Here is a 15,223-nt window from a genome sequence, read left to right as displayed (position 1 = left end):
AAGAGAAACGATAGACTTGAGATAGATTAATAAAAAATTTAAAATATATCATTCACATTTAAAGATTAACTGTATAAATAACTGTATTAATATAACTGTATTAAGTATAAAACTGTATTAATTTGAGACGATAGAACATCTTGCCTTCGTGTTGTTGAGAAGCGTATCTAACCAAGTTTGATTGGATTTTATAAATATATAAATATGAGCGTGATAGTGCTAGGATAGTGCTAGGAGTGAACGTGATATACGTCATCTACGTGTTACAAAGTAGGTATAATAGGAAAGAAAGACCTGAAGATATGAAAAACATCCTTGGCACTTATATCTTGTTGCTTGATTGCAGCCTGCAATTTATGTCGCTGTGTATTTCCTCTCGACGGTGCTTAATCAGAGCAGTCTCTGGGCCGCCGGTGTCATTTGCCTGCTGTGTCATTACTATAATTGAATCCCGAAGTAAAATGCATAACATCGGTATCGGTTCGAGGAGCGGTTTACGCCCAAGTGACTTTAGACGATATTATTGCCGGCCAATAAATAATGATAATTACACTAATGACAATGATTACGACAGCAACGTATTGGTCTTAATCATTTTCGATGTGCGATCCACCGATGATGCATCGTGGCGTCGGCAATTGAGTCATTTAGATTTTGTAATCTAGATAAAACCCAGACACGGGATTACATTTCTATTACGGGCGATTGGAGATCTGGATGCGACGCGATCGTATCCGGACCGATGTCGCGCCGGGCCGATTAATTATTTGTAATCGCGCGAGAACGCCGATGAAAAAGCGAAGGAATTTTCGTTACCCCGAAGGTATCTATTTATCCGCACTGCGTATTTTGCGGGGCGATTTATTATCTATCCGACGGGTATTTATAGCTGCGGCTAAATTAATCTTCATGTGTACGTGTGTTGAAACACACCTGTACCGCTCGCGAATACCTCGTGTGTCTAAAGTTTACGCACTATTTTCTTCTCGAATTTGTATTTTCTTTTCGAATTGATGTTTCTTTGTGAGCGTTTATCGTTCAATACATTGTTTGAGCTTATTTATTTCTTTTTTCTGACAACAGCAATTGCTAAATAGATTTTTGAATCGACTTATCGTCAGTCTAAATGTAATTTAAAAATCTCAGAAAAGATAACAATCTCAGAAGAGAAAACGTCAACATACAAAAAAAATTTTAATTAAAGGATTTGATTAATTTATTTTAATCTATATTACCATATACACGTGTATGATCGCCGTGTTAATTTGACGCAATCATCTCCCCGAAGGGGAATTAATCGCGCGGCGTGATTATCGCTTGGCCGAAGCGACGAAATTGCTTGTGCCATTGCGAGGAGAGGAGCGAGTTCGATGGTAGAGATAGCGCGATTCAGATTGAGCGGGAGTGGGAAGGAAAGGCGGCGAACAAGAAAAAGAGTTGGAAACTTAATGCTCGTGGTACCACACCGCCGCCGCCGCGTCGTTGCATCGAGGCGAGGAATGATTATGGTGGCCGGCCCACGCAATCCGCGGGTCATGGACCATGATCTATGGTACACGGCGGAATGCCCCGTTATGCGCTAAAGTGCAAACTTGTTAGTCATAGAGCCAGCCCGTCGATGTCGATGGGACAACTCGGGCTGCCGAGGGGGCTCCTTGATGCAGGCGTTGCGCAGCAGCACACACAGCTCTCGCGTAGAGTCTGCGGGTAGACTTCTTCGTCTGATTGAAGTGAACTCAGCTGAGCCACTCGCTGCTATTAGGTGGTTTTATGGATATACAAAACAAAGTAGATTTATACTTAACTTTACCTGTAGTTAATCCTTCTGACAAAAGGATCACAACTTTAGCCAAGATAATTGCCTGTTATAACGGGAGCTATCTAATATAACGGGAATAATCAGAACCGGGGACATTATCTCGTATCTGTCAGTCTTGTTACAGTAGTTCTACTCGTACTTGATTTCTGACAATCGTATTTTTATAACGTTCATTGAAAGTTCGTAAAATTAATTAAGGTTCGTATCTTTCTCGCTACTTTGCAACTTTCATAGATGATCTTCAATTGACCAGCCGCAACCATCATCATTATCTACAATCAATAGGTCGCAAATATGACCTCCAATTGCCTAGTTTATTCTGAACATAGTTGTTCCATCCGCCGCGGGAAAATTGTAAAGCGCGAGCAAGATAAAGAAATCGATGAACTCAGTCAAACAGGCCCGCGATACCGTAATGTATCTCGCTAAGTGGTATTAATGCCACAAAGATTTACGATTATGCTCGAGTAATATGAAAATTGCTAGTTACACGCGTCCGTTCACCTCCGTGTCAGTAGCGTCGACGTGCGCCCCCGACGTCTTTACTAAAAATTGATTTATGTGGAAACTGCTGGAAAGATCGCACATCTACTTTCTCATGCGCTACATCCCTGAAATAGCAACAGCTTTAATATACATCATAACAAAAAGAAAGTAAGATTTATGTAAGATTTACTGAAGCAATTCCAAATTTCAATTTTAAATTACCGTTTAAGATAATCTACAGTAATTTTAGCTCGTACGATAGTCTTGCAGTAGTTTTAAGTTACTCGCAGGCGAATGTAAGTTTCTCGCCAAAGTAGTCCGAGTCGATGACTAAGTGTTCAAAGCGAAGGGTGTCAGATGATGCCAGCTTAAGTCTCAAGCAGCTGCTAGAGGAAATGTTCAATGCACAAATTCGTTTCGGAAGTTGATTTCCATGTGAAAACCGTAACTTAGAAAAATGATAATAAATTAAGCGTTTTGAAACTTGTTTAATAATCACTCTTCAAAATTTGAAGAAGGAAGAACTCCTTTCTTTCCTCAGAGAAGGGTGCTGACAGGAAGCCGCCGGCGACCATGTGATGTTGAAGCGCGCATCGCGCGTCCACGTTTTGCTCTCCCGTGCGGCATCATCGGTGCCGGTAATGGTGCGAATAAATACTCGCGGCCGATTATGGTACGCGAGATGCATATGGGATGGTAGCATACCAGCTTGATTCAGTCGGCAGGCTAACGGTCTTTTTCGAGGATCGCACGAGCGTGTGAGTTTCGTGCGTTGATCCGCGCCGCTGGTCGCGCTCGAAGGAGGTGTCCGATTTCAGCAGCCGCGTTTATCGCTCGCGGCATAGACGATGGGAATGGTGCCTTCGCGGCATTCTCTCCCTTTGGAAGAATGCCGTGCCCGCGATGGAGGACCATCGGCCGACCACCATCGTGTCTCCTTCGATATTTTCCGTAGCTTTCTCGGTCGAGGGACACGAGCCGGGTGATTCATTACGCGGAGAAGCCGCGGGAGCCGAAGGGGTTAAACGATTACTTAGCCATTCTTCGGAGTTTAATCGAGAGTACCTAACGGTACGGTCAGAAGCATAGAGGTCGGAACGGCACGACTTGGCGCGTACCTTCTCTCTCTCTCTCTCTCTCTTTCTCTCGCATATTCTCTATGGCGAAATAGCACATTATGCCATGGTGTCTCGTCCGGATGGATAAATACTACGTAGTCATGCTTTCCTGCCTGCATATCCAACAGAGTTTACAAATTATAAATAAAATAGAAAACAGGGCCCTTTTGTCCCGCCGCGCTGCGCACTTGCCCGCGCACGTAATCTCATTGTGTTTTCTATTCTTGCAGAGTCCACAGAGTTCGTTGTATTGTGTTTTTATTCTTCCTTTTTTCTTCGTTCATCGTCTTCGTATTGACCATATCGAGGCATCAGAAGACCCGCTCGCTAATTTTCATCGAGCAATCACAGGCATACGTACCGGGAGAGATCCCGTGAGCGTCAGCGGATTGTGTCCGCGATCTAATCTCTCTCGAGGTTCGCTCGGTATTTAGTAGATCGTACCTCCCCGACATTCGGCGAGGTGTCGGAGGATACTGCAAGACCGGCGAGTCTTGCCCCGCATGCGGACATTATGAGACTCTCGGACGGGCCCGGCGAGGTATCCGTTCCGTTGACTCTCTGAACGGAACGTAGACGAGCAGACGGCCCTTGCTGGCCGGGGCGGCGACCTAGGTATGTCTCCTTGCCATCTTGTCTTTTGTAACAAGATGCACTGTGAAGGAGAACATAACCGACTGCTCATTTCTACTATGTTCCGCTTCTCCCTCTCTTTCCTTCCCTTTTTAGTGTATGTCTTCCCGTTAGCTTTGAAGGACCTTACACTGTAATGTGAACTTACCGTTCTCGACCCTGTGGCCATGGCGACGATCGAACATGGCAGACCTGCGGAGTCCATCCGGATGGACTTTCCTCACCCAAAACCTTTGGCTTCTTCCTTCCCCCTATATTAGGCGATTTGCCTCGCACCTTTGAAATAATGAGGTTACATGCGCGAGCAGTGCGCAGCGCGGCGGGACAGAAGGGCCCCGTTTTCTATTTTATTTATAATTTGTAAACTCTGTTGGATATGCAGGCAGGAAAGCATGACTACGTAGTATTTATCCATCCGGACGAGACACCAGGCATAATTTCAATTGAACTTCACTTGGTAAGTTCGTTTAATTGTACAATTCTCGATTATCATTGAAATTTATGGAGACGGTTAAAAATCGTAATGTAGCAAAAATGGTCACGCCTTGTGAAAGTTTTCAAAAGTTATTTACGTTGAACGGGATAATACTGTATAATTTTAGTGAATTTCGGAATTATGGAGTATTGAGTTCGTATAAATGAGCTTAATGCATGATGTGAATAGTTGATTGTTGGAGGAATGGATGGATTCCAAAATTTATAGTTATGTGGTTTTTAGATGGATGATTAGAGAAATTTCGCATATAATTTTATCATATTTTATGAAAAGTTGTAACAATGTAAGAACTACTTGAATGTTATGAGATTATTACTGAAAGGAACGTAGCACCGTAAGATAAGACATTGACGTTTTTAGTACCTTTAAAAAAATAAGAAATTTTAGATTTGCATAATATTGTATGGTCATGTTTTATAAATAAACTGAAATTATAAATTAAATAATTAACATAAATAAAAGTATGCTGCAACATTATAGTCATAAAAAATTTTTAAAATAGGTATAATTTTTCTTACTGTGCCAAAGCTTTCGATTGATAATATCAAAATTTTGCCAGCAGTTATTTTACACGGGTAGACAGTTCTATTCATAATTAAGAGAAGGAGTTTTTGACATTTTATTGAAGTTTTATACCACTTTGCTCTGCAACTATAATAAATTTGTATTTTCGTGAGAATGCTTTAGTTCTAAAAAAGTAACAAACAATATTGCATACGAAGAAATTTACGTTCTTACATAGATTCGTATGGAATAATACTGTAGTCCAACAAAAATTGAGCTTGCCAAAATTGTAGAAACATGTGACTGAGTTGCGCAACGTAAATGGCTAAAGGTGCCACAATATCTCTCGCGTTACTTAAGTTCATTATTACCTGAAACAACAGATTTAATAGTTTTTGAACAATATTAATTATGCTCCTTTGATCTGTGCACTCGAAAAGGTACATACACGTATACCGCATATACTGCCACAAATCATATTTAAACTAACGCTGATCAGCAATATCTTTGTAAACATCGACTCGATTAGATCTGCGAATCTACAAAATCACTGATCAATGGAGATGCCAATGCATAAAGCGAATATAATTTCTAGTAAATATCGTTAATACGCACTCTATCACATGCAAATGCCTACGTAAGCAATTTAATGCTTTGTTATAATCATCTTGCGTGGTGTTTAATTGTGAATGAAGATTATCGGTAGCATCGGTATATTCGTTAATATTCTCTAGCGCATGTCTAAAAAAATTGTTGGTGCAAGAAGTGATATCTTTAGTATTTCATTATTATATCTGAATCATTTCTGATCTTGATCTGATCATAATCTGCTGTTACCCAATAATTGCAAATATTCCGCATACATGCTGGACTAAAATATAATACAAGGTGTCAACTGCGATTGTACAGAAGATATGAGCGAATACGCCTAAGTAGCAATGAATCATTATCGGATAAAAATAATAATTTAATTTTTCGCCGTAATCGACAAGAAACGGCAATTTCGATATCCCCGATATTCTTGACTTTGTTGTATTCGCCATTTCATCTTCTAGCAATGTGATAATGACTGGCTTAATCAAGTAAAACAATGCCGTCATATACATGAGAACTAGAAAAAATATTTAATATGTAACTAAACTCTTCAAGCAGTACTTACATTTCTTAAAATTTCATTAGATGACATTCACAGATATTTGAAATCAAAAAATTAAGTATTTTGTAAAAGTTATGCTTATATGTTACGCTTACGTTACATATGTATGTACGTTTGTACTTCTGCATATAAAATGGAAATGTATCTACATATCCGTTTTACAACGTACCTGTGTAAAATATCGTCATGTGTCGTCCGTACATGGTCTGACGTTGTAAAATAGCTTTTTCGATATCTGTATTTAACGAGAGCCAGTCCGCTTTTATCGTTTCAAAACACATCTTTATCTATACAGATTTTTATTTTACCACATTAATATGTTTTACATGAAACTTATTTTAGAGAGAGAGGGGGGGGGGAGAATTTATGTCATATCAATAACATATCGATTTTGTACATAATTGTTACTTACTTTTTCGTTATTTATCATCATATTTGCTACTTTAAAGCTGAATATTATGCTGATTATTACTGATGGCAGACTTTCGAATATTTCATCGATATTCAGAGAATTGTTTATTATATATAATGACTGTATTGAAATTAGTATTACATCAATGTATCATACATCTTTAGGTTCTTATCATTAGCGAAACGTAAGAGTGCACAATTTACGGTACAACGAAAAATCTATAATACTATAATTTATTTTGTTGCAAGCACAAAACTCATTGCAAAATTCAATGCATATATACCTGAGGTATCACAACACTAAAGCAGCACGTAAACATTGGCACGAAGCACATATATCTGTTACGAAGTTTTCCATAAGGCCATATTCCTGCTAAGCTCAGGTATAATCTAGGGATAGTGTAATACTGGCTTGGCCAAGCATGCTTTTCGTTCGTCATTTTGCGTAGTAAAGATATCAACTAAGAATATCAACGATTCCTTGTGAACGTTTATTATCCACATGTTGCTGAGGCTCACTTATCGATTCCTTTTGATGCGACAAAGCTAGCGAAACAGTTACATGAAGATATAGGTGCAATTATATAATTATTTGCTTGTATTCTCTTATTCATCTCAATACTCAAAAGACTTTCTATCTCTTTTGCAACTTTGTTTGTGCTAACATTGTTTCTGTATAATAGTAGCGTATTATCCATCAAAGCATTTCTCAGAAGAGAAATTAGCGAATATGTCAAAAGATACAAGCTAGTGTTTTGCGTCAAGTACAAGTAGCACACGAGTAAAATGGTAAGACGAGTAAAATAGACCGTAACAGATCGTAAAATAATTCAAATGTTTAATGTATAAAAAGTTTGCTAATTTCATATAATCAACAATCATATAGAATCATATGATGTAATCATATGATGATTATACAATATAACATTATCCAAGTAGATAAATTTTCAGCTACGAAATATTGAAGAATAGAAATAGAAATATTGAAGTAAAGTGACCATATGAAGCATGAAATATATAAAATGTTTTACAATATTAAAATATATAAAAACTTACATTTTTTTTACTTTTAACCAAAAATTGCTATATAATATAATTTTATATATATTACATTGTTATATGTGTAATAATTATATTTTATTTTATAATAATTAAAAATAACACACATACAATGTAATTGTGTCATTTGAACTTGAAGCAACTGTTTCCACAAAGGGGTATTAATGTGGCGATTATTTCTTGATACAAAGACAAATTTTCTTATGCTAAGAACATTACTTAACAACTTACGCGATACGATACAGTTCTGGAAATCTTGCGTTCAACGCTTATAATATAGGCAGGATAGAAACGGTATGTCGTGGAAGGATTAATACGCGGTGGAAGTTCTTTGGATACTTCGGATTCGAAACGTGGCAGTGCGGGTAGAGTTCGGATATTGAACGAGACGTAATGTGGACTTGCCACTGTGTACAGAAACATATATAAATGTGCATATATATGTGATGTGTCATGCGGAAAGAGGCTGTGGGAAAGATAGCGCCCGCTATGCGAGATCTCCCGGTGCCGTTTCACCGTCGTGTTTACGAGGATGCCCTCTCGGCGGTTCTAGACCCCACGGCGAACCTTCGTCCTCCTTTATCATCGGCCTCGGCTATGCAAGATTAGCCGCCAAGCCGACGTGGGTCGCAGAATCACCGGCTCCGATTCAAGCTCGATTCTTTCGAGGTCGATCGGTTGCAGAGATCTTTATGCGGATGTGTCCACGTTGATAAGTGCTTTCCGCGCTATTAATCATCTCCGTGTGGTTATTTCCCCAGAATGAGTGAATGAATGTGTGAAGTATATTATTGGCCGCTTATCAGTTGGGAATCATCGATAGCCCAGCGTTAGCTAAGAGAAGATTTTGATCTTGCAGTGGAAATATGCTTGCGAATTTGATATTATTGTTCTAAAAATATTCTGTACATTGTTGATTTTATTTATGATTCGTGACTCAAATATAAATATACGTATCATTTTAAATTATTGTTAACGAATTTTAAAAAATGACTATTTTAACGATACGTAACGAGTTATTCTTTTATCATATGAAATGAAAAAATTCTTAGTTCTTAAGAAATTTTTATATTTATGTAAAAGTTAGGTAAAATAGAAAAATTAAAAAAACTTATTTTTTCTTTCAGAATGGAGACTTTCCAAGAAGCTGGTGTTCAGATGCTGAAGGAATTCAGAGCTCTCTTGCAGCACTCGCCGCTACCGCTTCCTGGCACTCGGCTTCTTCAACTCTTGGCGCTTAACATGTTCGCGATCGACACTACGCAGTTAAAGGGTAAGTAAAAGTTTACTTGAATTTTCTACATTTTTTAATATTGTATTTGTACATTTACATATACAATATTACATACATTTTTAATATTGTTGGGATTTTGTTTATTTTGCTAAAATGTATTAATCAAGGAAAAGGCAGCATTCTGGTTTATAGCGAGTATAATGTGATACATTCTACTCGACACATATATGATGATGTATTAGATAATTTACGAAAATATATATAGAATTCTATAGTATCATCTATTATTCTTTAATAGATGATACTATATCTCATTCTCTAAATTGCTAAATCATTTTTAACAATTGAGGTATTCACGATCTTACATTTCTAAAAGAATTTCTGGCACAAAGTTGACCAACATCGCTCGTGCGACGGTTGAACCCGTTAGTAATGTTAATTTCTCTCGTGGAATTTTTCACTTTAAAGCAGACTACGCGCCAGAAAACGAGACACTCGCAAAGTCGAACCGGTCATCATCCATCTTAAATGCATACATTATGCATGATACGTTTAATGCGTGTATAAATTCTACCAACGCCGACAAAGTTGTAAGTACTTCCGTATATTTCTACGTGCAGCGCGAATCCAGAAAGCCTGAACTCCTTTTTCGCATAGAACTGATCTCCATTTATGTCGAAAATTTTGTTTCTGCAAATTATACAAAAATATTAAAAACTATCAAGATTATAAAATATTAATTGTTTCACATAAATAAGAATACTATAAATTTTAATTTGCCAGCGTTTAATACGCTTGGAGTCGATTGTTTATCACGACTTTGTTGGAATTAGTCACTGGTATAGGCTTCGAGATGCATTCTGTCGAGATGATTCGTCTTCCGCTTCGGCTTGTCATCGACAAGCGACCGTGGTGACGGTATATCCGGTTCAGGAGAAGTTCCTCTACTCTCGCTTCGACAGTGACTCATGGCTACTCCTCCGACAGAGCCAAGAGCATCACGACAGCAACAAGCGTTCTCCGAGTTTTTGCACCTGCGTGCAGGTGCTAGCCCTATATAATTATCACTAATTTCTATACGAGAACGAAACCTGCTCGAGGTTTCGCTCTTCTCAGAATGGGAACCTAGCCTGAGTCATCAAGGCGCGCTTCTTCTCTTGCTGCTCTATTTCCGCGGTAAAACTGTCCGCTCGAATCCTTTGCACCTGCTCGGGCGCTTCTTCGGGTTTAACTGCGCAAGGATGGGCCCTTAATGGCCAGCGATTCCTCTTACCAACGTCGCGGCCGTAATGCGAACGTCGCCCTCGGAAAATTCGTACAAGACCTTGATTGCTGTTTACGAACTAGCAAGAGAAAAAAAATTACATTTGCATTTTAAATTACGGTGAAATCACGTATGTTAATTGTTGACTGTTTCGATTAACTAGATTGATTTGTCTCGTATCATTTCGTTATATTCTTTTTTTTCTTTTACTCTCTTGCGGTGATAAAAACTTACATCAATATAAAGGGAGGAGATGGTGTGATCGCGAAAAAAGTGCAAAATCCATTTATTGCTATCTATAATAAAAGTCAAGACTTTGTCGCGCCGGAGAAGAGTTGGCTTAGAACATGTGCGAGTTTCCAAGCGATCTTACGGAGTTTTAGTACCTGTACCTTTAAGCAGGCGTTACCGTCACGTGCGGACTACACCTGGCGCAACCTTGACATTGCACGTGCGTTAATTTGCAGCGGCTTTCATGTGGCGTATAGGTTTTCGCGGTTTTGAATTTTTCGGATGGCACTACGACTCTTCTCATGTTCGTTAAATTTTTCCGCGGACGCGAAAACGGACCGCAATCGATGATTATGACTAAAGTACGAAGTCATCCATATATAAAATTCGAGTAAATTTTATGCGAATAAATTAAATTCTTGAAGATTATTTCTTTTTCTATGTAAGTGTAAACTAATAATCTTCGGAAATTTCTTAATAACATTTCTGATCAAGATCGGCTCGGCAAAGTTTGCCGCTCTCTCGCTTAATTTAATCATGTAAATGTCTATCGAGAATGTTTTTCGAAGACAGCCTTGTCTCCGACGCGGTGGCGATCCTCCATCAGCCAGCCAGTAATTGAAATCGTAAACACTGTCGGTAATGGACCATTGAGTTTTATGCAACCGTGTCGACACCGTCTGCGGTCTCTGGCCGAGGGAACGTCAGACCCTACCTTCATAATTCTTAAACCGCCGTGACACATCCCTGCGGTTTGTTCTTTCGATTCGGTTTTCTTTTTACGTATCGAGGCTGCGGATCTCGGGACGAGCGTACGAGACATCGTTCGTGACATCTTATTTTGTATCGAACGAGGGGTACGATGAAGTAGGGCACCTAAATGCCAAAATTAAAATGAGAACAAAGGTCTAAAGGATGCAAGAAAATTATTAATAAGAAGAAGTGTCTTCTGGGCCATATTCAATTCTTAGCGTCTTACCTTTCCTCTCTCTGATAAAATTATTTTTCATTAGCCCGATTTCGCTACGTATTCTCGTGATAACTTTGAGACGAATCTCATTGACGACATTAGACGAAAATCGGAAGCGGAGGCAGCGAGAACGATCCGACTCCGGACTGACCGTTTCACGGCGATAAGGTTGCTGCTTACCACCGAAAGGGGTAAACGACCTTCCTCGACGTATCCGCAGGTGTACACTCTCTATGCAGGATCCAATTACCAATCAAGCCAAGATCTAAGAAACTATCCTCGCCGCTGGATTACAGGATAGTCACTCCCGTAATCGTCGCCTTCGACGTTTCATCCGTCTTTCGATTGCACCTCGCTCTCGCCCTCTCGTTCTACGCCTATCTCCTCACCGGCGATTTACCCTCTCACGCGAACACGTTCCTTCGACCGGTGTAATTGATGCGCGTTTTTTTCACGTTTAAAGCACAATTATCATCCCGCGATCGAAGCGCTGAAAACACAAACGAATTAACCATTTAGTATTATCTAGAATGCGTCGCAGAAAATACGAGAATGATGATTTAATTAATTAGAATTGGGTCTATATACTGAGGAAAGTTCCAAAGATTCCGATATAATTTAGATTTTGGAAAACCTCGAGACTAGAGATTGGAGCGCTTAGAAATATTTTTGGTTATTTGTGTCGCTTGCAATACAGTATTTGTAAGCGATACGATCAAATGATTCGTAGCTCTCAGAATGTCTATCGGAAACGTTGGATCATTTCACGTACGATGCACGCGCGCGCGAAGAATGAATGCAGGGCCCCGAACCCCGGAGCCACCGAAGAATCGCGTAACGCCAAGGTTAATGTCCCTAATGTCTATAATCTTGGATCATCTGCATCCGAGTTGCGGTCCGGCCTGACTCGGCGTACCTTAAATCTTTCCACGTCTTACCTGCCTACCAAGTACAGGTACTCGCTCTCCTTTCTGCCGTTTATGTATCGCTGTTATTAAATTGTTTCATTGTTTTGTTCTTTTCCTTTTTGTCCCCTTCAATTTCATGCTTGATTACCAGTGCTCCCGTTATTGTAACTTCGATATCTTGATAAAATCGTGATTTTTCGAGTGAAATATCTTGCTTTGAAAAAGTTGAAATGAAGTAATTATTTCACATTTCTTTACTGAATTATTTCTACTTTCTTCACTGACATAGTTTCACAGATTGTGTGTTTTAAATCATCTGACATCCTTTGTATGCATAATCTCTAAATAAAATAGCAATAGATTAACAATAATAAATATAAATAAGCCAACTTACGGGCGTGGAATTAACAAACGCTGCAAAAGACGGCAAAGAAATCTATTAACATCGACAAGAATTCTCATCTCAGAATCCGCCTATTGAGAGTTACTGAATGCATTCCTTTACTCTTTTCTATCTACATTATTTAGTAACAACACCGGAATTTGAAATGACAATTTAATGCGTCCCACAATATCGAGAGCAAATCTTGTTGGACATTTTAAAATGCGAGAATCAAGGGAGAAGGAGAGCATTATTACGAGATTATTATGCGGGTTTAGGACTGTCGCGTAATTTGCGATAACGAAAATCTTGCCTGTCTCAACACGCGACGCGCGCGTGTCCGAATCCGAAGTTATATCGGTGATCGTGGTCTCGCGGATGGGCAACCGCGGCCCACGGTGTAGGGAATCGCTTCTCGGAAAGCCGAGGCGAGCGAGAGAGGCTCGTTGGCATAAATTATCGAAAAGTACAGCCCTCGAAAATCCAGGCTCCTCTCCATTTTATGTATGCGCGCGCGCGTACTCGCCTTCGAAATTACCTCCCTAAAATATGAGAATTATTGCCCGTGGCTTCGTTCCGTCTTGCTCGCGACTCGCGCTTACTTCTGCGCTTCTTATTTTTCGAGCTTCCCTTCTTTCTGCGGCCAGATTCACGCAGCCACCCGGCACCACCTGCGAAGAAGAGCAACAGAGAGAACATAAAAAAGAGAGAAAGAGGGGAGAGAGAGAGGGAGAGAGAGAAGGGAAAAAGGGAACGCTCTCGTGTCTCGCTGCTGCATCCTGGTCACGAATGCGCGCATCGCGCGCGAGCACTGCATTTGCTTTGATCCTTTATCCCGCCAAAAGAAAATATCTCTCCGCGTGCCAATTCGTAAGAGTAAATCAGCTGACAAAAAACGAGCCTTTCAATATCTCCCTTTTCTTCTTCCATCTCGAGCCCTCTGCGCAGTGCGTGCATGAGTGAGTGAATGCGTCCGTCTGTCCGTCCGTGCATGCGATCCTTTCGTATGGTCAGTTCGTTGACCTTTGAACTTTCTGCCAGACACCGAACGCGACCACGGTGTCCGAATATCGCCCTGTCATTGCGCTTGGATCCTGCCGTCCGACACGACACGTCATCCTGTGGGCCAAATTAATCCGGTCGTCTCGCCGGACAGTGGCTGTTATTCAGGTCGTCTTCGGACATGGCACTTGCGTGTCAGGTATCACGTTGCCACGTTGCCGAGGCACGATTTGTTTATCTATAAAACTCGGATTAATTTACCGCGAGGCTAGTTCTACGTAGATTATGTAAAACGTGGCACTGAGACGATTCTTTTGATACACATTAAGTGAAGGAGAGAGCCATTTATCTCAAGGCATTCATCCGGTGAAGATAAGTGGACTCTCGTAACCCAGCAGCTCAGTCTTTTTCTTTCACAACTTTGGTCACATTTTTTGATATCCGCACACGTGAAGGATAAGACTGTCGCGTGATAAGTCCCTCCGGCTTTCGACGACGTCGTTACGTAGGTACTTCGCGTTCGAGAAGAAGTAATCTTTGTAAGGCTACTCGGAAAGTACCACCTCCGGTTTCTTTGGCGAATTCTCTTCGCGAGGACGATCCTGGGATGATCACTCTGTCCCAGCGCGAGGGATCCTGCGCTGTTTCGCGAGTTTTTGTGAGTTCATTTCCCGCAAATAATTTATAGTCTAGTAGGACCGATTAGTAGAGAGAGGATCTACTAATCTGCCCGATAGCGATGTGAAGGGACTCTGCATTCTCACGTCTAACGACTTCCGACAGTCAACTGATGAAAGCATTTTCTTCGCAGCATCATAAATGACTGTAACAATCTCAAAATCAGCGGAATAATGGAAATTTGTAGATTTGATCTCAAAATCTAGATAGGAACCTCCTGAACAATCGCTCGACATTTTATTAATTACGTTTTTTTATGTTAATCTTCCTCACGGAATTGGTACCTAAAACAGAAGAAGAAAGAATAAAGGAAATGATATCGTTAGAAACATAGGATTAATAAATCTTATTTCGATAAGAATGATGCAATCATCGATGATTCAACGTTCCTCACTTTTGTACTCGGCTTGTCTCAGCATGATTCCTCAGAAAATTGTCATCAAAATTTTGTCACGCGCAAGTGTCAAAAATCGCATTTCTGATTTGCCTGCATCTTCATACGGCAAGTTAATTGCCAGAAATTGATAAAAGTTTATAATCTTTGGAACGATTTGGATTTGAGCTGTGTACTTCACGTAATGCCTCGCGATATTATCTTCTTATTAACCCTAGTTTCCCACAGAGGGGTGCCTGAAAGTAAAATAAAGTAATTCGATTTTTGAATGTAACCTTTTTTCAAAAACGAATATTTTACAAACTACTTTCTTTTTCAAATTTTCCTATGCATACTCCTCGATGTGCGGCATATCGATGGTAAAAAAGTGACTTACAATCAGTTGATTTTTTCTTATATTTTTAACTAAATGTTCGACGTGGGGTACAGTGTGGGAAGCCCGTAAAAATTGAAAGTGTGGAAGTTAGGGTTAATAATA

At 39.9% G+C, this 15,223-nt stretch overlaps 2 protein-coding genes across 4 annotated transcripts in view; one reads left to right on the top strand and one right to left on the bottom strand.

The window, feature by feature from the left end:
- LOC105280801 (telomerase-binding protein EST1A) overlaps nt 1-15,223 on the top strand; it is an 86,048-nt gene that overhangs the window by 12,670 nt on the left and 58,155 nt on the right. For all 3 annotated transcript variants that reach the window (XM_011341613.2, XM_011341612.2, XM_026970064.1), the window contains one exon: nt 8,810-8,955. In XM_011341613.2, coding sequence (XP_011339915.1) covers nt 8,810-8,955 — 146 coding nt within the window. The remainder of the gene's footprint in view (nt 1-8,809; nt 8,956-15,223) is intronic.
- Nucleotides 4,783-7,706, bottom strand: LOC105280800 (odorant receptor 13a-like). Its single transcript, XM_011341610.2, has 9 exons — nt 6,908-7,706; nt 6,625-6,744; nt 6,382-6,499; nt 5,894-6,167; nt 5,672-5,797; nt 5,505-5,595; nt 5,291-5,427; nt 5,071-5,203; nt 4,783-4,915 (listed from the first exon to the last, which is right to left on the bottom strand). The coding sequence occupies exons 1-9, from the start codon at nt 7,061-7,063 to the stop codon at nt 4,865-4,867; spliced, it is 1,206 nt and encodes a 401-aa protein (XP_011339912.1). The 5' UTR covers nt 7,064-7,706; the 3' UTR covers nt 4,783-4,864.

The sequence above is a fragment of the Ooceraea biroi genome, chromosome 6 (assembly GCF_003672135.1).
Source record: "Ooceraea biroi isolate clonal line C1 chromosome 6, Obir_v5.4, whole genome shotgun sequence".
NCBI classification, from domain to species: Eukaryota; Metazoa; Arthropoda; class Insecta; order Hymenoptera; family Formicidae; genus Ooceraea; species Ooceraea biroi.
The sequence above is the reverse complement of the archived record's forward strand: the minus strand, read 5'-3'. Positions and strand labels throughout refer to the sequence as shown.